The following is a 22,533-nucleotide window of genomic DNA, read 5'->3' on the forward strand; positions in this document are numbered from 1 at the left end:
TGTTTAGAAACCGGAAGATGATGGAGGGTGGCTTCTGCGACTGTGACATCCGTGTGGCTTCATCTGGGGGCTCGGGGGTGTGGAGGGTGTCTGAAGGTGTGCTAACAACCCTCTTCTCTACAGGGCGGCGGGGGAGCGCTATCGCCGGGAGATGCTGGCCCACGGCGGGGGCAGGGAGCCCATGCTTATGGTGCAAGGTGAGCCGAAGTGAGACACGCTCTAAGGTTTTTGAGCTGTGTGTGTGTTTGTTTTGCATCATCTGTGATGAAAGCTGTTCATATTTTGTTTTTTCTTTTAAAGAGAGGATGCCTCAGCCTTGGACGTGGCTGTGAGGGTGTCTAATTGTGTCCCCAGGTGACAAGTCAGTGACTGACTGACTTAGATGAGGAAAAAATTTCAGGCTTTAGCTCTCAAAATGTTACTAACACGCTAATCGGAAACTTGTTGCAAATTCTCAGAAAATTTGCCTTAGCTTTTGATGGGTTACAGTGGGTAGCCTAAAGAACTCATTTCTTATCTCTCCTGAAAGCCCAGCTATATACACTGTTAGAAATTGCATGGTTTTTTTACTTGTTTAAAAATTAGAACCTACTTAAGTCTGCTCTGTGACATAGCACAGTGCTTGTTTTCCTGTGCGTTTTGGACGGAAATCTAATTGTGAATGGGAGAGACTGTCACGGTATTTCAAGGAGAGGTGGGTGGTGCTGGTGTCTCGGGGTGTGGGCATCACCATGGCAGGTCCTCTGACAGTGCAGCAGGAGGAGACCCCGAGTGGGGCGGCGCTGTCTTCAGGCTGAGCCCTGCGGTCCTGCTAGTGAGGGGTGAGGTGATGTCTGCTGCCCAGGTCTGTACTGCTGTCCTTGTGGGAAGGGCTGCGTCCATCCCAGCCCCGTGGCCGAGAGCTGCTGCCTGGGTCTGCACGACTGTCCTCATGGGAAGGGCCATGTCCATTCCGGCCCTGCGGCTGAGAGCTGCTGCCGTGCCTGGCGCTGGAGGCAACCCTGAATGCACAGCCCTCCTGGGAGGGTACACACATCCAGGCTCGGTTTGCCCGACGCCACAGCAAGCATGTAACGTGGGTCAGCCAGCCCAGCCTGCCATGCTTCGGGGTGAGCCCTGGCCTCCCCTCAGGATCACCTCGGGGCACCCTCGTGATGAGGCACTGATGGCTAACTCTCCCAAGCAGCCCCCTGAGGAGGCTGCTCCTTCTGCCCTCCCGCTGGTGGGGTCAGCTCAGGGCCAGCCTGCACATGGCAGGGCGCAGCAGAGCCAGGCTCAACCCTGTGCCTTTGGAGCCCAGGACAGCCGGCTGCACATTCTGTGTGGACTCAGGTAAACGTGCGTGCCCATGGCTGGCGGGCCGTGGAGACAGGCAGCCGCTGTGCCAGGGGTCCTGGCAAGTGCTCCAGCGGTGGCACTCAGTGCGCCCTCCCGATGCCACGTCTGCACGCCCGCGCATGCAAACATGAGCCCACACACAGCCCCAGCCAGAGGAGAATACTAAATCCTTTTCAGAGTTTCCTCTTTCGGTGTATTTTTTTCCTCTGCTTCTAAGGTTGCTGTGTCATCTCTCCAGCAAGTCTGTTCTTCATATGAAACATTTTTGTGTCAGGAACCTTAGTATTTTTCCATGCTGAAACTCATACTCACAAGAGAAAAGCAAGCCTGTGGTTCAGACTAGAGAAGATAGAGCATCCAGATCGCAGCTGGCTCTGCTCATGGGCACTAACATCTTCCTGATACCATCCCCAAGACCCACTCCTCCACACGCTTAGTTACCTGGCAGATGAACAGAGGGTGTGACGCCTGCTGTCACCCCACAGGGTGGGGTTTGTAGGACAAGACCATCGGGGGCATCCCCTCTTCCGTGTGCGTGCGGCCAGCCTGAGCCCCAAAGCAGGGCTGTCCTAGACTGTGGCTCACAGCCTTGGCAGTGATGGACGAGTCAGAGCTGGAGGGACAGCTTGACCTCGCTGGTCTTACTCTTCTATGAAAACGTAGGTGCTTCATCTGTGCTAACTACTTACTAGGGACACATCAGGGTTCTCTTAACTAGTGGGAGGTAAGGAAACAGAGCGCTTACTCTTAAGTTGTGTACCTCTGTGACCAAATAACAACTGATTAACCTCCTGACTGAGCTAAGAGTGAACATTTGAGAGGAGCCTCAAGCCACTCGTCAGTCAGGACTCCCTGTGTCATGCTTGGGATCTGAGTGACGAACACGGCACAGGTGAGCTTTAAGTTTATTCACTCAGCGGGCAGGGTCTACATGGATCTCCACACACGCGGGCTTCTCTCCTAACTCTGCCCAGGAGCCTCAGGGTAAATCCACAGAACCCCTCTCAAAACTCTAAATGCCACTTGAAGAAAACAGAATCATAGTTAAAAAGCATTTCCTTCCTCAAAGGGGTTGGGGGGAAGCCCTTACACAGTAAAACAGAAGTGGATCTGCAGGTAGCACTCTGGTGCTTTACTGAATTACTTGAGATAGTCAGTTTCCCTAAGGGAGACAAAGTGTGGTTTATTTGCAGGGCAGGAAATGAACACACAGACTTAGAGAGTGGGCTTGTGAACTCGGTGGGGGAAGGCGAGGGGGACAAATCCAGAGAGTAACATTGACACACATATACGCCCCGTAGGAGACAGCTCGCTAGTGGGGAGCTGCTGTGTAACACGGGGGCTCAGCCCGCTGCTGTGTGATGACCCAGACGGCTGGGACGGGAGGGTCTCAGGGAGCCTTAAGAGGGAGGGGATATATGTGCACTTACAGCTGATTGACATTGTGGTACAGCAGAAGCTAACACGACGTTGTAAAGCAGTTATCCTCCAATTAAAAAGAAAAAGGGTGGGTTGTCTGTGAAGCCCATGACAGAGTATCATAGTTATCAGATGCTTTGTTGATGCTATCAAATATTTGTCTGATGGAGAAGGCAATGGCACCCCACTCCAGTACTCTTGCCTGGAAAATCCATGGACGGAGGAGCCTGCTGGGCTGCAGTCCACGAGGTCGCTAGGAGTCGGACTCGACTGAGCGACTTCACTTTCACTTTTCACTTTCATGCTTTGGAGAAGGAAATGGCAACCCGATCCAGTGTTCTTGCCTGGAGAATCCCAGGGATGGGGGAGCCTGGTGGGCTGCCGTCTATGGGGTCGCACAGAGTCAGACACGACTGAAGTGACTTAGCAGCAGCAGCAAGGCATGTATTAGCACTTTTGGAGTCCCGGGAAGCTCTCTCTGAATATTATTGCCATGACATGAGTTACGCCTTTTGCCTATACTCAGTTTCTCCCTTTAAATTACAATCTAAAACGTTGGCACAGCTGTAATAAAATGATGCTATATGCAGGAAAAAAAAAAAAAAACCCACTTCTTTCTAATCTTCAAGTCAAAATTATGTCCTTATCTTGTTTTAAACACATCCATAGCACATATAAGGAGGATGTTTTAAGCAGAATATTTAGTTACTTAATCCTCCACTAAACACAAGATGGCAACACCTGACCAAATCCAAGAATTCTGGGGTAAGTTGCAATCTTTGCACATTCCATACCCTGCAGTGTTCTATGGTTTAAGCATCACATTTCTTGGTAATAAGAGAACTTACTTTTTTTAAAAACTAAAACCATGATGATATATGCTATATTCATTTTGTTATTTTCAAAAACATAGTAGAAAACTTTAGGTGTGCTGTGGTGAACAGTTTCTCTCACAAGCTCTTCAGAAATGGAATGGTTCTCTCGGAAGAAGATAAGCATGCAAATGAGGTGGTACCTGGTCCCCCCGAGCAGGCTGGTGGGATCGGAGCAGTACTGTCTCACACTCTGAGGAGAGAGGTGAACTCCTCACAGGAGGGTCCGTCGTCCCTTGCAGACTGCTCTTTCTTCCATGTTATCCAAAGTTCTTGAGTAAGTGGCCCTTGTTTTGTTCCTAGGTTCAGATTTTATGTTTAAATGACTAGAAAAACCCAACGTGTTGAAAAACCTTCCCTTCTCATGCCTCCTGCCCTGCTGCTCTCTGAACCCTGTGACCCCAGTCCTGCCCTCCATCCCCACGGACCCCGAGGCTCACGCCCCTCACACATCTTCCTCAGTTCAGCTGTAACGTCTGACTTGAGTCTGGGTGGGTCTTAGACTTGTGAGGATGTCAGTGGCCTGAACCTGGAGGCCTCAGTGATTCCCCAAAGTCTGTGTGTGTGTAATGCCACATCCTAACTCTTCCCATTGGCAAGCCCTGCCTGACGCCCCTGACCAGCAGTGAACTTCTCTGTCCCGTGTGTTCCCGTGAGCTCCTTGACTCCGTGGCGGATCCGTCCCCCTTGTGTGGCCCCTGGACGAGGCTGACCGAAGCCACGTATGCGCCCTGCCCACTGGGTCTCAGGTTTCTACCGCTGGTTGTGGGTCCCGGTGCCCCCTGCAGCCTCTGCACAGAGTTCTGTGGGGACAGGAAAGGGCAAAGCCCAAGAGTTTAGTCTTTCAAGTGGTTATTTTTAAAAGTTTAACAGAAAAGTTTCTTTTCCCCTTTCCAGAAAAGAAACTCTTAGCTTTATGACTTCTGGCCAAAAGCAGTGTGCCCATAGACAGAGAATGTTCTAACTTGACAGAGTTTTAAAAAGCACCAAACATCAGATAAGATGAAAAGAAATGTAGATAAATGAGTCAGTTCTCAGTGAAACTCCCTTCAGTTTCTCTGTGTTGCCAGACTGACTCATGGAACCCAAGTCTAGAAGCCCACAGGGCCTCTCCGTAAGCTGATTAAAATCATAATACCTTACATTTCTGCCGAGCCCTGTGGTTTTCAAAACACATTCGTTTTTGCCCTAATTATCCTATATCATCTCTTCTAACTTGTTGCATATTATTTTTATTCAAGAAACAAGTCAGAATTTGTGGTTTGTATATTCCACAGGGCTACCCTTGTCCCTATGTGTAAAGAGAACTTCGCTTTCCCATAGAAGCCTCCTTGGTCCGGGAGCACTCAAGCTTGTTCCGACACCTTCCTCTAGGGGAGAAGGTCTGATGCCCTCCCTGCTGGAGGGTCAGGGCTGGCCGGAGGTCCCCGCCTGGGAGAGAACCATGTGCTCAGGAGCACGCGTGGTCTGGTGTGTGTGTGTGTCAAGGGAGCCCAGCTCCCGATAAATGAATACACAGTGGCCAAAGCATCAACAATTTGAGCAAAAAAGTAAATAAGAGTTCCTTGGACTGCAAGGAGATCCAACCAGTCCATTCTAAAGGAGACCAGTCCTGGGTGTTCTTTGGAAGGAATGATGCTGAAGCTGAAACTCCAGTACTTTGGCCACCTCATGCGAAGAGTTGACTCATTGGAAAAGCCTCTGATGTTGGGAGGGATTGAGGGCAGGAGGAGAAGGGGACGACAGAGGATGAGATGGCTGGATGGCATCACCGACTCGATGGACATGAGTTTGGGTAAACTCCGGGAGTTGGTGATGGACAGGGAGGCCTGGTGTGCTGCGATTCATGGGGTCACAAAGAGTCGGACACGACTGAGCGACTGAACTGAACTGAAGGCAGCGTTGGAACATCACACAGAGTAGACAGCATGAGTGCACCCTGACAGGAGTGACTGAATAAACAAACGGTATGGACCTCTCATGCGGGCGAACTCGGGTGTGTGCTGCAGGAGTGCCCCCCTCGAGGCACTGGGCACTGTGTCCCCCGAGTGTGGGCCACACGGTGACCCCTCTTTCCATCCTATGCTCTGGAAGGAAGGGAGGAGCACTGCCTGCCTGGTGTTCACAGTCAGCACCAGCGAGTCATGTTGATCCCGGCCCCTGGGGCAACGTGAGGTGATGGACGCCCCTCCTGGGTCCTCGTTCCCAGGTGGTCACAGTCAGGGCCCTGAGCAGAGTGTCGACTCTCAGAGGAGGTGGTGGATGGGCCCCACTGTGCCAGCCCCGCAGAGGGGCCGCCTGCAGGCTCTATTATGTGAACACACTTAAACGTGTTTACCTAGAAGGCCAGATGTTTCTCGGGCCATTAAAAACGTGATTGTGGGGGGTCCAACAAGATGGTGAAGTAGAGGAGGGCGTGGGACTCACCTTCCCTAAGAATGCATCAGAAATCCACGCACACGTGCAGTGATTCCCACTGGAACCTGGAGACTGGCGGCAGGACTCATGCATGGACAGCTGAGGGAGTGGGCACAGAGCTCAGGCCTGCACCCTGGGACCCCTCCCAGGAACTCGGGGAGGCAGAGACCACGCACTGGGGAGCAGGCCCCACCTTCCAGGGCACAGGAGGCCACACAGCACTGCCCCATGACAGCGCGGGGACAGGCTGTGAGGGACAGAGGGGCCTGCACCCGAGGCCGTGTCAGCCAAGGGCAGTGCCTGCAGGTACTCCGGCTCCAGCTCCGGCCTCCGCGGCGAGTCCCATGCAGGGAGAAGGGGAAGCACCCCAGAGCAGAGAGGGCCCGGGCCAGCATCCTGGGGTCAGACCCCACCCCCCAGTAGGGCGGTGATGGCCAACGAGCAGAAAGGAAGCCTTACTTCACGCCTACCTCCAGTCCCACCACAGCAACAGCTTCCAGCTCACCCTGAGCAAACGCACAACGCCTGTCCAGGTCAGAGCCAGCTCTCCCCACAAAGGCCTCAGACTCGCACGGTCTGTATAGGAACGCACCCTCGTGACAACAGCCCTTCAACAGGTCCTGTTTCACCTGAATTCACAGAGGCAGAGGACGTGCTCTCAGTTAAAAAGCAAGAAAAAACCCTGAAAAATAAACAACAAATTACAAATGTATCAGATAAAGAGTTGAAAGTGTTGGTAATAAAAATGTTAACTGAAATAGAGAAAAGAATACATGAGCACAGTGAGAATTTTAATAAGGAACTAGAAAACGTGAAAAAGACCCAAGCAGAAATGAAGAAATTGAGTAACTGAAATTAAAAGACACTGGAAGGAATGAGTAGCAGACGGAGTGATACAGAGGAGCACAGAGGGATCTGGGAGAGAAGACGACGGGCATCACATGGTCACCACAACAGACAGGTAACAGAAGAGTTAGAGAGACCTGAGCCTGCAGGACAGGCCTCCTGTCGAGGGGTAAGGAGGCTCTGGATGTGCCCCTCCCATTAGTGGGTATCAGACCCGAGTCTGCAGCCACGTCCCCCCCCACTCCCCCGTCATCTGTCTTGGAGGCAGGCAGCATTCTGTACAGTACCCCCTTCCAAGAGCTCATCACATTCTCTGCTTATAAACAGCACGGGTCAAACCTTCAGTGAACAGAGATGCAAAGACCTAAAAGTGAAGACAAGGTCAGTGTTTCCAACACAGAATAAACCAAGAAGAGAAGGTGCCCTCCCGGAAAGAGTGCAACTTTTCATTTTTCTAAACACATGGGTTGTGGGATCCCAGGAATTGTTGACAAAGCAGTCAGATAACCGCAGACACAGGCCAGAAACGGATGGGTGTTTCCTAGACCTGGGGTGTGGGTGACAGCTTTGCCCGGGTAGGAGGAGTCGCTTTCCCAGGAAGGGACAGGTCTTTCTGTCTGTAAATGTGGCCCCGGAGCCTTCATGGTCCTTGCATTTTCCTGCTGTTGATGTTGTCGGTGTTCCAGTGAATAAATTCAACCAACATACGTTTTGCTAGCAGTGAAGAAAAGCCTCTGGGGAAGGTAACTTGTGAGCAGAATTTAACTTGTACTGTGTTGACCGCACTTTGCTTCGCACACCGCATTTGTTCAGGCCCCAGCGAGTGGCCGTGTCCACTGCACGCTCCCTGTGGCTATGGGTCCAGCCCCTCTTCTCCCCCGGGCAGCCCAGGCTCCTGCCCCACAGCTCTGGGTGACCTGCTTGGTCACAGTCGCAGCATGGCAGCACAGCACAAGGAGTCGCTCTCAGGACAGGTTGGGGGCGGTGACAGGGTGACCAGCTCCGAAGAGGCTGGCGTTTGCGCTGGGAGGTGTGACCGCCTTCACAGAAGTAAGGCCGAGGCCCTTCCCCTCGCCCCCTAGGACACAGAGCCCTCAGTGACCTGCAGGGCGAGGGCCGTGAGCCTCAGGCATCCCAGGGCAGAGCCCTGCTCAGCTTCTAGTGGAGAGATGGAGACACATTTGCTAACCAGCTCTTGAAATGTCCAGAGAGCACAGAGAAGGGACGTTTCTCTGGATTTAACCAGGTTAGCTCCTGAAACGTCATTTGCAAGGTGTCTCCTAGTGACTGAGTCTTTCCGACCGTCTCTAAAGAAACCCTCTCCTTGCGACCTTGTACGTAATGTCAGTAATAACGAAACTAGATTGAGGATGACTGTACCTAAACCTGATTTTCTCAATTAGTAGTTCATCTTTACATTAAAGTCTGTAAGACGGGACAGCCCTCCCTTAATGTCCAAGTCTGCATGTCTCAAATACTTGACCCCATCACGTAAGTTGGGGTACGTCAAGTAAGCCCTCTCCTTTTGGCACTGTGTGTGTTTAGCAGCAGGCTCGGGACAACAGCTGAACTCCACTCACATCCTCCCTTCAATCAGTTTAAACAAAACAGAGCTTTAATTTTAAAGATTTTTGAAAGTTTAAATCACACCCTCAAAATAACTATAATTTCAGCCCTACCTTTTTGTCTTCTTCCTGCACTTTCTTTTCCCTTCAGGATGAGCATTTTATTAAAATGTTGCAGTAGCCTTGTACCCCAGTTTTCCTAAGATACTTGACATTGGATATTAGCCATTAAGACTGACTGCTGCTTTTGTATCTAGAGTTGAATGGACAGGAGGCGGAAAGGTGCTGGCAAGAGAAGCACAGTGAGAGCCACACTGAGCCTGGGGCCAGGGCCGCCCGTGCTGAGCGCGCTGCGTGTGTCCCCTCGTGTCTGTGGTCCCAGGGTGCTCGGGTGACCCTGTGGAGACGGGACTAGAAGAGTTGAAGCCCAGGCGCTCCCCACCCCTGTGTTGTATGGACTGCTAGTGTCTCTGACTTCTTCTCCGGTAGACCACGGCACGCTCGCATTGGGCATAGTTGTGTGCGTGTCGGGGCCGCACGTGCCGGGTGCTCTGTCACCACGGTCGGTGGCTGAGTTGCCTCGTACCCTGATGCTCAGATGACACTCTCGGTGCCCCGGGCAGGATGTCCCAGGGATGGAGGTGATGGTGTCTCCGTCTTCCACATGGCAGTGGTTTCACGGCAGTGAGATCTCACTCAGTGAGGGTGCACGTGTGCGTGCCCACAGGCAGACCGCGGTCCTGACTACACACTGGCCAGCAGAACCTCCTCTTCTTGTGCAGAGAACAGGAATGAGGGAGCAAAGCGTGTCGGGGGAGCAGACGCAGGATGCAGCGGCCTAGGGCGACCACAGTGTCAGCAATGGGTGAATGGCAACCAGAGTCACAGCCGTGTGAACAGAACCTCAGTTCCCCGGAAGGAGCACCTGGGTGCTCCAGGCTGTAGCCTCCCTTTCGTAAAAGCACTGGTTTTTCAGAGGGCGTGGATGTGTTTGATGTGTGGGTGTGTTTGTTTAAGGAAGATGTGGAGCTTCAAAAGGCAAAATATTTTTTAACCCAGAAAGGTACTCAGTAAACGGAATTGTTAAATCTGACAATGAAACTGGGATAAACTAATGAGGAACAGGGCACGTCCGCAGCTCCACTTCCCACGTCTGCTCCCACCTGGCCGGACATGAGGGGCCCGGCCGCCCACAGGCAGGGCCTGGGGCAGAGCCCAGCTCCGAACAGCACAGGTACTGCCCGGCCGAGGGGCTGGGGAGGTTTTCAGTTCAAAGGAGGAATGGAGTTTCCCTTCTGGCTGATGTCCTCATTTTCCCGGGACCGACAGTAGGTAGTGGAACCACCTTTAGAGAAGAACGTGGGCAGCCCAGTGTGGAACCCAGGAAACTTTGGAACGAGAGAGAGAATGGAACCAGGCGTCTGAGCCCCAGGAGAGCTGGTCCTCGCGTGAGCTCTGACCTCAGAAAGCTCACTTCACACAGCCAGGCCAGCTCAGGCTACAGTTCCCATCTATCTGGCCGAGTTTGGCACATAAAGTTATCTCAGCATGAAAAGTGGCCGTGAACTGTTGGGATGGGTGTTCAGACCCGAGGGCAGTCCACAAGTCCGTATGGATGACCTTCAGTTTGGCACGTCCCATGAACTATTGGGATGGTTGTTTATACCTGAGGGCAGTCTACGGTCTGCATGGATGACCCGTGGTCCAGCGCATCCCATGAACTGTTGGGATGGGTGTTCAAACCCGAGGGCGGTCCACGGTCTGTGTGGATGACCCGTGGTCCGGTGCATCCCGTGAACTGTTGGGATGGGTGCTCAAACCCGAGGGTGGTCCGTGGTCTGCGTGGATGACCCGTGGTCCAGCACATCCCGTGAACTGTTGGGATGGGTGTTCAAACCCGAGGGCGGTCCACGGTCTGCGTGGATGACCCGTGGTCCGGCGCATCCCGTGAACTGTTGGGATGGGTGTTCAGGCCCGAGGGCAGTTCACGTGGATGACCTGCAGTCCGGGGTGTCCCATGTTGCCGGAGCCACGGCAGCTGAGTGTGTGGGCCAGTCACAGGCTGTCTCAGTGCTTCTGGTCCCTTCTTGTTTAAATTGTGGTAAAGTGTGTATCACACAAAATGTCCCGTTCTTACCGCTGTGAACGTGCAGTTCAGTGCACCTCAGCCCCGTGTGGCCATCGCCGCTGTTCATCCCCAGGACTCCTCCCCATCCCCATGTTCTCTTCAGTAAACCTTGTATCACAGCTGCTAACAGGTAGAAAATGGGTTGATTTTAGTTACCACGTCTGTTTCCTTTCCCAAGATAAAGTTATGTCATCAAAAGCAGATGGAAAAGCCAGAGAATACAAAGCAAGCCATGATTCATTAGCTGGATAATCAGCTTGGGATTGTGTCCGATGATAAAACCCTAAATACTTGATCACAGACAGCATTTTGAAATTCAACTTGTGCAGAAAATAAGCAACCTCATCCTTCAGCCCTTGAACTTTCACTCTGATGGTTCTTGTTACCAGTTACAGGGCCTTTCCCACGTGTTCAGTGCACATTATTCAATTCTTACAGCAGTCAAGCTGTGTAGACGACACTCTGCTGGTGTTCTGGTCTTTAGACACACACCTCACTCACCAGTCGGCCTCCGCTCAGGCTGCCTCTTGCAGGAGTGAGTCTCCGAAGTCCAGTCTGGGCTGAAGGCCCTGAACCGGGTGCTTGACCAGGGTTACTCACCAAGCTCTGGCTCTAACCACCAGTGCCCTCTTTAGAGGCACCTTCAGTCTTGTTCAGGAAAGGAGAAATTTATCTTTCTGTTGTATTCTTCCTCGCTAACCCTTCAGAAGGAGACTTTGGGACAGTCAGCAGAGAGAACAGCCAGAAATTTGAGGTTGTAAGATGCTGGGCTAAGCCAAGGAATGTTCCCTTTGGCCTGAAAGCCCAACGTGCCTGGCGCTGGCCCCCACGGCAGCTCCCCTGGGGTGTTCAGAGCTGGGCTGTGGTCCCTAAACAGATGACGCCTGTAGGCCTTAACTCTCATAGAAACCTGGCTGGCGTACCTTCATTTGAGCCAAGTACCGGCACTGTGCCTTAAATGTAGGAGTATGCTTGGCTTTTATCTCTGATTTAGAAAGAACTGGGGGGTGACCCACCCTGGCCGCCTCAGGTGTTGAGGGCCTGGTCTCGTGGGTGTAGGGGCCACACCCGCCCCTCTCATGGGCTCCGGGACACACACGCAGCCCTTGAGCGCCTGCCACATCATGAGGCCCAGAGACAGAAGGGCAGATCCTTCCAGTTCCACCAGGAAAGAAGCAATTTCAGGAGGAACCACGCACTCTGGAGAGAGCATCCCCGTCTTCTTGCCCTACCCCCAGCACACCCCCCACCACAGCAGGTGGGGCTGGGGGGCAGAGATGGACTCTCCCCTGTCTCAGGCCAAGACAGCTCTCACTGCCCGCCAGTGACCCGAAGAGATCTGATAGTAAAGCTTGCCTGTATGTCACCTGTTTCTGATATCTGTGGAAAGATGTGGTTATTTAAATGAGAAAAGAAAGAGCAGAAAGCACTTGCTTTTACTCCAAACCCTGGGTTTAGAAAGTTGGTCCTCAAACAAAAATATCAGTGTCCCCCGGGTATCATTAAATTCTCTTTAATAACTTGTGAACTTATCTCTGTATCAGGTGGGAATCTTTTTGAAAGAAACCACCAACTCAGGCTGACCAAACAGAAAGGAATTTGAGGGAACAGTGCAGAGGCGGCCACAGAGTCAGGGGGTGAAGCAAAAGCCAGCTGAGAAAGCAGCTTCTGGGCTCCATGTCGGGGTAGACGATCCACTTGGGCACCCGTACCAGCTCACTGCCCTGGTGTCCACAGGCCTCCCGTCATTGTGACTGGGAGTGGGTCCCTGGGTGGCACAGGGCTGGCACCAAGCTGGGTTAGGAAGGCAGGAGGCCCCGTACCTGGGGCCCAGCTGCCCCCCAGACGCCCCAGTGTGGTGGCCAGGATGGCGTCCCCTGCGGGCACACACATAACCCGCAGCTAGCAGCCCCCGAGTGGCAGGCTACGGCGCTGCACACAGGCCAGCACCCAGCTTGTGTGGTGCAAGCTACGGCTATGGCGCTGCACACAGGCAAGCACCCAGAGCCCGCCCCGGAACCCCTGGAGACCCTAGTTCACTGCTGTCAGGCCTGGGACAGCCTCCCGGTCCTCCAAGGTCGTGAACACACTGGTTTAGCAGAGCAGTCGAGACAGGAACGTTTGGGCTTGCCCCAGGTTTTATCAGCCCGTTCGCCTCTCGGGGAAAAGGAGGAGGAAAATAAATGAAATCGTCATCGTAACTGCTTTACGGGCTGTTCCCTGTGGGCCTGTGGAGGGTGGGCAGGTGGGACTCTGCTTCCCTGAGGGTTCCCTGCAGCTGGTCTGTCTTACACCTCCACCCACGTGTCCCTCTGAGGGGGAAAGTTACCCTCAGTTTTGTTTTACAGTCTCAGCTCCCTGTGCCCCCCACCCCTGCCCTCCAGAGAATGAGTGTCAACTCCACCCGCTCTGGACTTGGCCCTCCAGCGGGTTCTGGGGGCGCCTACAAAACTGCTCATCTCATCGCCACCCTTTTAAGACTTAAGACTTGACACAGAGAACATCTTCACCAGCTTTATAAAAAAAATCCACGTGTTGCTGGAATCTTTACCATCTACATATGTAAATGCTAAATTCAGTTTTTCTTATTTGTGGAACTGCCTGAAAACATTTTGTTTTTAATTCCCTGTGTAGAAGTTGTTAGTTCATGTTGACACTTGCAAACACTTAGATCTAACTAAAGTGAGGACACTGCAGCCGTGTGGCAGGAGCATTCCCGCCCCGGTAAGTTGGTGCGTCATCTCTGAACCTTCATCTTCACCGGTCGCAGCACACACACCACGGTCCAACCACTCCTCTTGGGCCAGGTTTTAGTTAAAACTCCCCCGAGCGTGTGTGCATCTCTCTGCTTGCCCCACGGCGGCCATCCTCTGAGATGCAGAAGTGGCTGCAGGTGGCCCTGGAGAGGGTGTGGCCCTGAGGTGAAGGGTTCTGTGTCCGTGGACAGCTGGTGGAGGTAACAGGAACACTTCAAGGGACTGGCGGCCGCACTTCACTGCACAGGTCAGCCCCACCTTCTGACAGTTCTAACCATTTAATTAGAAGCAGTTTGTAATTACAGGATGTTTCAAATGTTACAAGGAAGGGAATGGTGAAACAGGATAACACATCTGACCAAAAGTCATGTTTCAGTGTTTGCCCCACAACTATTCTCTGCATGAGAACCCTGGCCCATGGGAAATGCGCAAACGGGGTTTACTGCTCTGCTTACGTGAAAGCCTGTGTCTCAAAGACACGGAGTGGAAGGCGCTGCCTGGCCATCGTCAGAGCCATCACATCTCATGACTATTTTACTATAAAAAAAAAATTGCTTTGAACTTTAGTTTTGCAATTAAAGACACAGCAACAAAATTCTCTTCCAAGAGCCGTCCTTATTCCTCAGATGGTCCCTGCGATGGAGATGTGAGGACCTGGATTTGAATGCAGATGAAAGTGTTTTGGGCTGTGGTGAGACTATGACAGCATCCGTATTGTTGCTGAGCACGTGGGGTCTCGTGAGGGGCTGTCGAGGACGTGTTGGCACGGCTGCTGTGTGTCCACTGTACAAGCCAGGCCTTGGCCAGCCCCAGTGGCCGTGTTCCCCAGTGGGGGTGACCGTGTCTGTGGGTCCAGCCCTAGGCCTGCCCAAAGCTCTCTATGCTCCACTGCAGATGGTGGCCTGGGTGGGAGCACCCCCGGCCCCCAAACGTGGTTCCTTGCACTCCTGGTCAAGTGGGCTCCAAGGGTGTAGTAATATCTCCAAAACATATTTGGGTCTAAATCTCTAAGCTAAGTGTTGGTGAGATAGTATAAAAAAGGCAATAAAACAAGAAACCACTCAGAGCCCAGGCACTGCCTGGACACCCTGAAATGGCCTCGTTCCCAGCTTGCAGCTCCTGAGGCCGAGTGTCCCCGACTGTGTGGACGTGCTGTCCATCTCTTTCGCTCTGTGCTGCCCCTGAGCGAGCTGGCTGACCGTCTGTCTCTCTGTTGGCAGGTATGCTTCAGAAGCGTCCTTCTATCGACGACTTCGTAAACACCCTCGTTTCCGACCTGGACCTAGACTTCGAGACCTTCCTCATGGATTCTACGTGAGGGAGACACCTGAGTCCTTGAGATCAGGGTCATGGTGACGCTGATTCTGTTGTAAGCGCTGCAGCTACAAACACTTGTTTCTGAGTTCCGTATTCACTTCTGTGATAACTTGTGAAAAGCCTCAAACCCGTGGATCTTGGAATAAATAATTTTTTTTTAAATTATGCTGGCTTTTAGCTTGTTTGGCAGATTCTGCATGATTTCTGAAGACAACTGTATAGGTGGCTGAAAGTGGAGCAGTCAGTTATGGCGGTGGAGAAACCACGTGTGGTCTCCACAGTGCGTGTGAGTGGCTGCCCTGGCTCCTCCCGCGAGGTCAGGGATGGACCGCACAGGCGCACCTCTGACCTGACGAGAAATACACAGAACTGCAGCACAGCAAGGGAGTCGTGTGTCAAGTTCAGCCTCTGACGAATCTGGAACCGAGATGCAAACGCTGTCTCTGTCCTAAACATCACTGCATACCGTATCGCCATGTGTTAATTACAGGAAGGACTTTTTTTTTAGGTCAAAGTGAGTTTATTGTCCAAACATCATAATCTAATTGCGTCCAGAACCATTTTCAAGTCCACCTAATTTAAGCTAGTCACAAAAAACAGTTTATTATTTTTAAAAATCGCTTCACACTGAAAAGATAGGCCCTCTGAAGAGGCAGCTTGGCCGTACCACATCACCATCGTAGGCAGGACGGCACTGTCTCTTGCGCTTCCTAGAAACTTTCCGTGTGTACTGACCATGCCACTTCAGCACTGGCTCGCACGCCTACCACACACACACACACACACACACACACACACACACACACACACACACCTCATAGAGCACATGGTGAGAGGAACGTTGACTTACTGTTGTATCACACTCGTTTTAAAGCAAAGAAATTATAATAAAAGAAAGTCTAAGACAAGAAGCTAAGAGAGCAAGTGATCAGAGGTACGTGCTACAAGGGTAATGAACATAATGAAAGAAATCCAACTGCCCCATGGACGCTGGGGATTTCAGAGTCGGCCAAGAGCAAGAAACTGAACTGATTGAAGAAAACCACGAGGTTTTTTTAAAGGACAGGCATCTGTCAAAATACACTGGCTGTGGTAACAGTTACAGTCTGCGAGGCATGTTCTGCAAAGTTCTAAGCAAAGGGAGGAACGCAGCAGCTACAGCATACGGAGATATGTTTGCTGACAGCTTCTGGAGACCTAAGCCAAGAAACAGGTCTGACAGCCCTCTCTCATCTAGAAGCAGAGACCTAGGGATGTGGAGCCAGGGTTCCAGCTGAAGGGACTGTAAGACGGTTCAGATCAGTTGCTCAGTCGTGTCCAACTCTTTGTGACCCCATGAATCGCAGCACGCCAGGCCTCCCTGTCCATCACCAACTCCCGGAGTTTACTCAAACTCACGTCCATCAAGTCAGTGATGCCATCCAGCCATCTCATCCTCTGTCGTCCCCTTCTCCTCCTGCCCCCAATCCCTCCCAGCATCAGGGTCTTTTCCAATGAGTCAACTCTTCGCATGAGGTGGCCAAAGTTTTGGAGTTTCAGCTTTAGCATCAGTCCTTCCAATGAACACCCAGGACTGATCTCCTTTAGGATGGACTGGTTGGATCTCCTTGCAGTCCAAGGGACTCTCAAGAGTCTTCTCCAACACCACAGTTCAAAAGCATCAGTTCTTCGGCACTCAGCTTTCTTCACCGTCCAACTCTCACATCCATACATGACCACTGGAAAAACCAAAGTCTTGACAGTATTTAATAAGTTTTTCCTGCCTTCAAAGTCAAGGATTTAATTACAGGCTTTAGTTTAAAATGACACCTGCTAGCAGCCTCTTCCAGCTTCTCACTGAAAGACCAGTGACGAAGCAAAAAGGCAAGGTTAAAAATCCCCAAAACTAGGACACATGTCCAACCTTCTCCAGGCTAGAAACAGATGAGTCACATGGAGAAACGTCAGTGATCCCCCCCACCATGCAGGTCCACCTGGATGCTGGGGCAGGGGGCTCCTGAGGTGTCACACGGCTAACACACCTGAGGTCTCACAGCTGCACACCTGAGGTCTCACACGGCTAACATACTGCACTCCAGCCCGGGAGCAGCACCCTGCAAACCACCTGTTGCCCTTCTGCCTTCATCCTCTCCTGGCTCCTCCCCTGTTGAATTTCTCTGTGAACACGTGGAAACACCAATGCCCAGAGGATCCTTGGGTAGGAAGGAGGGCAGGCCTGCAGCCGTGGCCCTGCCCCTCATCCCATGGGAGCTGAGGGGTGATGCAGGCCATGGGCAGAGCTGGGTGTGCCCCCCTCCCTGCCCATGGTCTCTGAGCTGGGGAAGGGATATACTTGCTGGACACAAACGCTGACTCTCGTCTGGGAAACGGACCTGGAGACACTGACACCAACCTGCTGTCAGTTATAGGTAAGTTTGAAGAGGACCTTCGGCAGCTCCAGGTGTACCCGGCACCGAGCCCCTGGGCCTATCTCCTCCCTCTTCAGTGAGGGTGAGCGAGCGGCACAGGAAATCACAGGGAGCCTCAGAGAAAGGAAGGGAGAGTTACCTGAAAGATGCCAGAAGATCCCAACTTGGAACGTTACTTTGTTTTTAAATATTTTGTGTTGAGGTCTAGCCAACCAACAATGTGGTAGTTTCAGGTGATCAGCGAAGGGACCCAGCCGTACATATACATGTATCTGCTCTCCCCCAGACTCCCCTGTGTCCAGGCTGCCATATGACATTGAGCAGAGGTCCCTGTTGCTCTAGACTAGGTCCTTGTTGGTTACTCATTTTAAATGTAGCAGTGCAGGACACTGTTTTTAAAGGGACGAAGGCACATTGCAGAAAACACCTCAGCTATTCTTAGACTTGAGAAAACGGTCTTTATGAAGCTGAAAGCCATCAAGAAAGAACAGGCAGAAATTTAAAAATAAGAGAAGCTAAAAAAAGACAGAGTAAGAAGAAAAGTGGAGAAACTGATTACGGTGCAGTGATTTAAAACACTATCAGAGCAAACAGGAGCAGAACTGCCAAGGAGACATGAAGAGCGCTCTGAGTGTGGGTTAAGTGCAGACACGCTGTGAGAGCCGGGAGCCAGGGAGCAGCCAAGGGTTCCAGGTGGAGCCAGGACGGCTGGGACAGAAGCAGTCACCACGCCCTAGTTCTCGTGTCCTCCTGTGTCCCCAGAGCTCAGGACAGTGACCAGCACATCGCGGGAGCTCTGCCGAAGACACGCCCTTCAGTGAATTTAAGGAAACTCTTCTAAGATTAAAAAAAAAAAAAGAATGTGTAATTTCAGAGGGAATCTTTTCTGGCTGCCCAACAATGTAATGTGCTAAATGCCACTGAACTATGCAATCAGAAATGGCTTAAACAGTAAAATTTTTGTTGTGTATGTTTTTAAAGTATGTTGTGTATGTATTTAAAGCTAAATAAATGCAAGCAGAGAGAGAAGCGAATCCTGCATTCCAGATCAAAACAAAACAGTGGAGAGAGACCCCAACGAGACAAAATCCGCCTTGTCTTTTGAGAACTTAAATATAATCGAGATTATAAGCCAACTGACCTCCAGTGGGACATTTCTCAGGAGTTGTTAGTGTTCCACAAACTTGGAAGGGTCCTCTGTTCCATACATTTGGGAAATACAAGTGAGCTGTGAGTTTCACCATCTCAGCAGCAGACCCATCCACAACACATTTCCTGAATGTGTGTGATGACAGCACCCACCTTTGTTGGAGGACCTACCAGTGATATTCTTCAAAACACTAGGGACTAGGTGCTAAAAACCATCCAGCGAGTAACAAGGGGCTTACATGTAAAGGAACAAAACTCACGGTGTTCTAGAAGTCAGTGGTTCATCACTGTGAAAAGTTGAAGGACAGTGAAGTTTTGAGAGGCGAAGGCTAAGATGCAGAATGGCATTCTCAGATACACACAGGCTCTGGAAACTATCCAGCTTTGTACTTTTTCTTTAAAAATCACTGGAAGAATAAGTAATTTAGATCAAGAGTCAAAGCAGAGGAAACCCCAAGGAGCTCCTGAGAATGCTAGGGGTCACTGCCTCTCTTCTCTACTACAGCTGGATAGAGCATAATAGCAAATTATTTTATTATGAATGCTTTTCCTTGTGATGGGAATAAACCCATAACACAGAAGTTTCTCTGGGAAAAATTCTCTCCTGTACTTAGGGCTTACCACCAGCTTCCAAAAACCCAATTTAAACTACTTGTGAAAATGTAAACAGGAAAAAAAAATCCAGAGAACTGAAGAATAATGAATAAAATGTTACTGTGATTGTCTTTAATATTGAGATTTTGGCCTTTTTTTCCCCTTCTATTTCCAAATTAAAAAAAAATAGGCAATGTGTTAATTTAAAAGTAATTTAAAATTTACAGAAAGTTTAATCATGACAGCCAAATGTAAAAGTGTGTTTCCAGTTCTGAAGAAACGTTAATACCTGGATGATGTAAGCAAGTTCAGAAAATGTCTCTGAGACATTCAGGCACAATCTGTATGGGCAGAAATTGCATGGATACCCAGGCTTCAGGCTGATTTCCTCTCAGTGGTTGAGATAAGTATGAACAGCAGTGCCTGACATTCATTTTCAGTTCATGAAGAACTTTATCACATGGTCGTCCTGCCTGTGGCCTGCTGGCAGGAGGTCACAGGGCAGGTGGTGTCGGGACACTGTTGTGATTGTGGGGCAGGCAGGCCGGCCACGTGTCGGCCACTGGGCTGGTCATGCTGATGCGGGACTCCTGGCCTGCGCCCGTCCCGGCACCGCGTCTTCAGAGAGGATGTAGTCTTCTGCAGGCACCCACGTGCACGTTCAGACAGAGCGCTGGGCGCTCACACAACCCACCGGGCCACACAGCCTGAGGGCGCTTGTGGACCTCCTGCTTGAAGAAGCCCATGCCCATGGACAGACCACAGATGTGACATGTTACAGCATCAGACCAGGAGGGACGAGGTGGGGGGATGGAGAGAGGAGGCCACTTGCAAAATTCACCTACAGAACTTGCTGTCTATGATTGGGGGTGGGTGGCACCTACGAGCTCATCTCAATTGTGATTCGACTTTAGAAAACTGTGTGGGAAGCAGCACCGGAACAAGCCTGGGGGGGCCACTGGGACCGTCCGTTGGGTTCATAAACAGCTTAACCTATACCTCTCGAGTAAGACCAACAGCAGCAATGAGCTGCCCTCCAGGCCTGTCCCCGCGCCGCACCTACACAGACCAGCAGGTGCTGGGTGCCCTTCTGCCCTCCAGACACCCTGCAGCCAGGGTGACTGCCCTCCACAGGCAGCTTACCTGTTCATTGTTTCCTCCAACTTTCATTATGCCTTGGGTGAATGCTTAGCCTATTAATTTTCAGCCTATCTTCTTTTCTGAGATATGCATTTAAGTCTATCAACTTTCTCCTCCTCAGGGACCCTGGACTTCTTATCAACCTACCTAGGAATTGACTCATTTTCATTGCACTATGGTCAGAATCCATATTCTCTACTATTTGTCTTCTGCAGTTTACTGACACCAACCTTACAGCCCTGTGTACGGTCACTGCTGTAAACATGTTAGGTGCAGTTGGGAAGAACTATAAAACGTGTATTTTATAGTTGTTAGGTGCAAGATGCATTTTCTTTATCTATTGTCTGCTTAATCTGCTGTAATACAACTGAAAGATGTACTAAAACCCTCTTGCCATAACTGGGGATTTACCTATTTATCACCATAATTTCGGAGAAGGCAATGGCACCCCACTCCAGTACTCTTGCCTGGAAAATCCCATGGATGGAAGAGCCTGGTGGGCTGCAGTCCATGGGGTCGCAAAGAGTCAGACACGACTGAGTGACATCACTTTCACTTTTCACTTTCATGCATTGGAGAAGGAAATGGCAACCCACTCCAGTGTTGTTGCCTGGAGAGTCCCAGGGATGGGGGAGCCTGGTGGGCTGCCGTCTATGGGGTCATACAGAGTCGGACATGACTGAAGCGACTTAGCAGCAGCAGCAGCACCATAATTTGGTCAATTTTTGCTTTTAGATTTGAGGCCTCACTGCTAATTACAAACAAATTTAGGAATATTTTATCTTCCTGGTAAAATTTTAAATCATTATGATATGATTCTCTTTATCTCTAGTTATACTTTTTAGCTGACAACTTATTTTGACTAATTCATTATAACTACACGTATTTTCTTTTGTTTAAATTTGCATGATGTCTTTTTTGCTCCTTCACTACATCATTACACGTTTGGTGTGTCTTTACATGCTATAGAGCATTTACAGTTTAGAGCATGTCTTTACAATTATAGAGCGTGTCTATACATGCTGCTATATTGCTTCTCATTCTGATATTCTGTCTTTTAACTGGATCACTTAGTTCATTTATGTTTCGTGTGAAGCACTAGTGATTTTCTGGGCAACTCAGAACACTCAAAAAGTGGGCTGAAATCCTACAAGAGCTACTTTTCTGGTTCTCCTTACTCCTGTCAGCACCCGGTCCTAAAGCAGGGGAGCTACCCAAACGTCTGGCTGACCCTCACTCCCTGGAATGGCCCTGCAGGCCTGTCAGAAGTGTGGTGCAGTCTCAACACTGCCTTTTCCACACAAACATTTCCAGAGCAAAGACACCCTGAGTGCCGAAGCCCTCCTACTCTCCCCCTAGTCACAACCGGGTCCCTGTTACACGGTTAGCCCATGTGCCTGGTCCACCGTGACAGCAACCTGCAATCCTGCCCCTCAGAGACCTAAACACACAATCACCACGTGACCCAGCCACTCCACCCGTAATTCCACACCCAAAGTTACTGAAAGCACCAGTGCTCACAGCAGCGTTACTCACAACAGCCGAAAGGTGGGAGCGACCTGCCTGCCTACACCAGGTGAACGGGTTCACAATACATGATACATCGGTGTAACAGAACATCGTTTCACCGTAAGGAGGACTGAAGTGCTGACCCCTGCCACAACACGGATGAATCTCAAAAAGTCATGCTCAGTAGAAGAAGCCAGACACAAGAGGACAAATAATGGATGATTTTACTTAAAATAGGCAAAGTCATAGAGACAAAAATTAAAACAGAGGTTTCCATAGGTAATGGGGGAATTATGCTTGGAGTCACACAGAGAATGGTGATGGCTGCCCAACAATATAAATGTAATGAATGTGCACTTAATAGTGTCTAAGATGGAAAATGTGGTGTTGTGAACACTTAATCACAATGTTAAATGGTTATGCAATATACCAAAAACCCCTGAAGTATACACTTTAAATGAGTAAATGTTACAGTATATGAATTATATCTTAATAAAGCTATTTAAGAAATAAACCTCTAGGACTCCCCTGGTGACTCTGGTAAAGAATCCACCTGTCAACGCAGGGGACAAGGGTTTGATCCCTGGTCTCAGGAGATCTCGGCTCCACGTGCCACGGAGCAACTAAGCCCGTGCTCCACAACAAAAGATGCCACTGCAGTGAGAAGCCCACGCACCGCAATTAGAGAAAAGCCTGTGCAGTGACGAAGACCCAGCACAGCCAAAAATAATACATAAAAATGTTTAGAAGAGAATCTATAATTATACTTTATCTGTATTTATCTCCTCACTACACTATGAATGGACTGAGGCCAGATGCATACCCGTTCATGTTCATTCAGGGAATAACAGAGTGTCTGGTATGGCAGCCCATCTGGCTGCATCGTCACCAAGGCTCCAATGACAATCAGCAGATTCTTGCTAAATGGTCTTCTGCCTTAACAGATTCTTCCTAACACAACAGTTTTCTTCCTGAAACTGGTAGATATTTTTACTTCCTTTCCTTACTCTGTGGGTGACAAGCTCTAAAACATAATGTTTGATTGGAAGTGTGGCTGTTTCTGCATATGATGAA

At 50.4% G+C, this 22,533-nt stretch overlaps 1 protein-coding gene across 1 annotated transcript in view; it reads left to right on the top strand.

The window, feature by feature from the left end:
• The window catches only part of MIPEP (mitochondrial intermediate peptidase), an 85,740-nt gene extending 70,916 nt beyond the window's left edge, over positions 1 to 14,824 (top strand). Inside the window, exons 18-19 of the mRNA XM_027557574.1 lie at positions 124 to 197; positions 14,563 to 14,824. Coding sequence (XP_027413375.1) covers positions 124 to 197; positions 14,563 to 14,660 — 172 coding nt within the window. The 3' untranslated portion in view covers positions 14,661 to 14,824. The remainder of the gene's footprint in view (positions 1 to 123; positions 198 to 14,562) is intronic.
• The last annotated feature ends 7,709 nt before the right edge of the window (positions 14,825 to 22,533 follow it).

The sequence above is a fragment of the Bos indicus x Bos taurus genome, chromosome 12 (genome assembly GCF_003369695.1).
Source record: "Bos indicus x Bos taurus breed Angus x Brahman F1 hybrid chromosome 12, Bos_hybrid_MaternalHap_v2.0, whole genome shotgun sequence".
Lineage (NCBI taxonomy): Eukaryota > Metazoa > Chordata > Mammalia > Artiodactyla > Bovidae > Bos > Bos indicus x Bos taurus.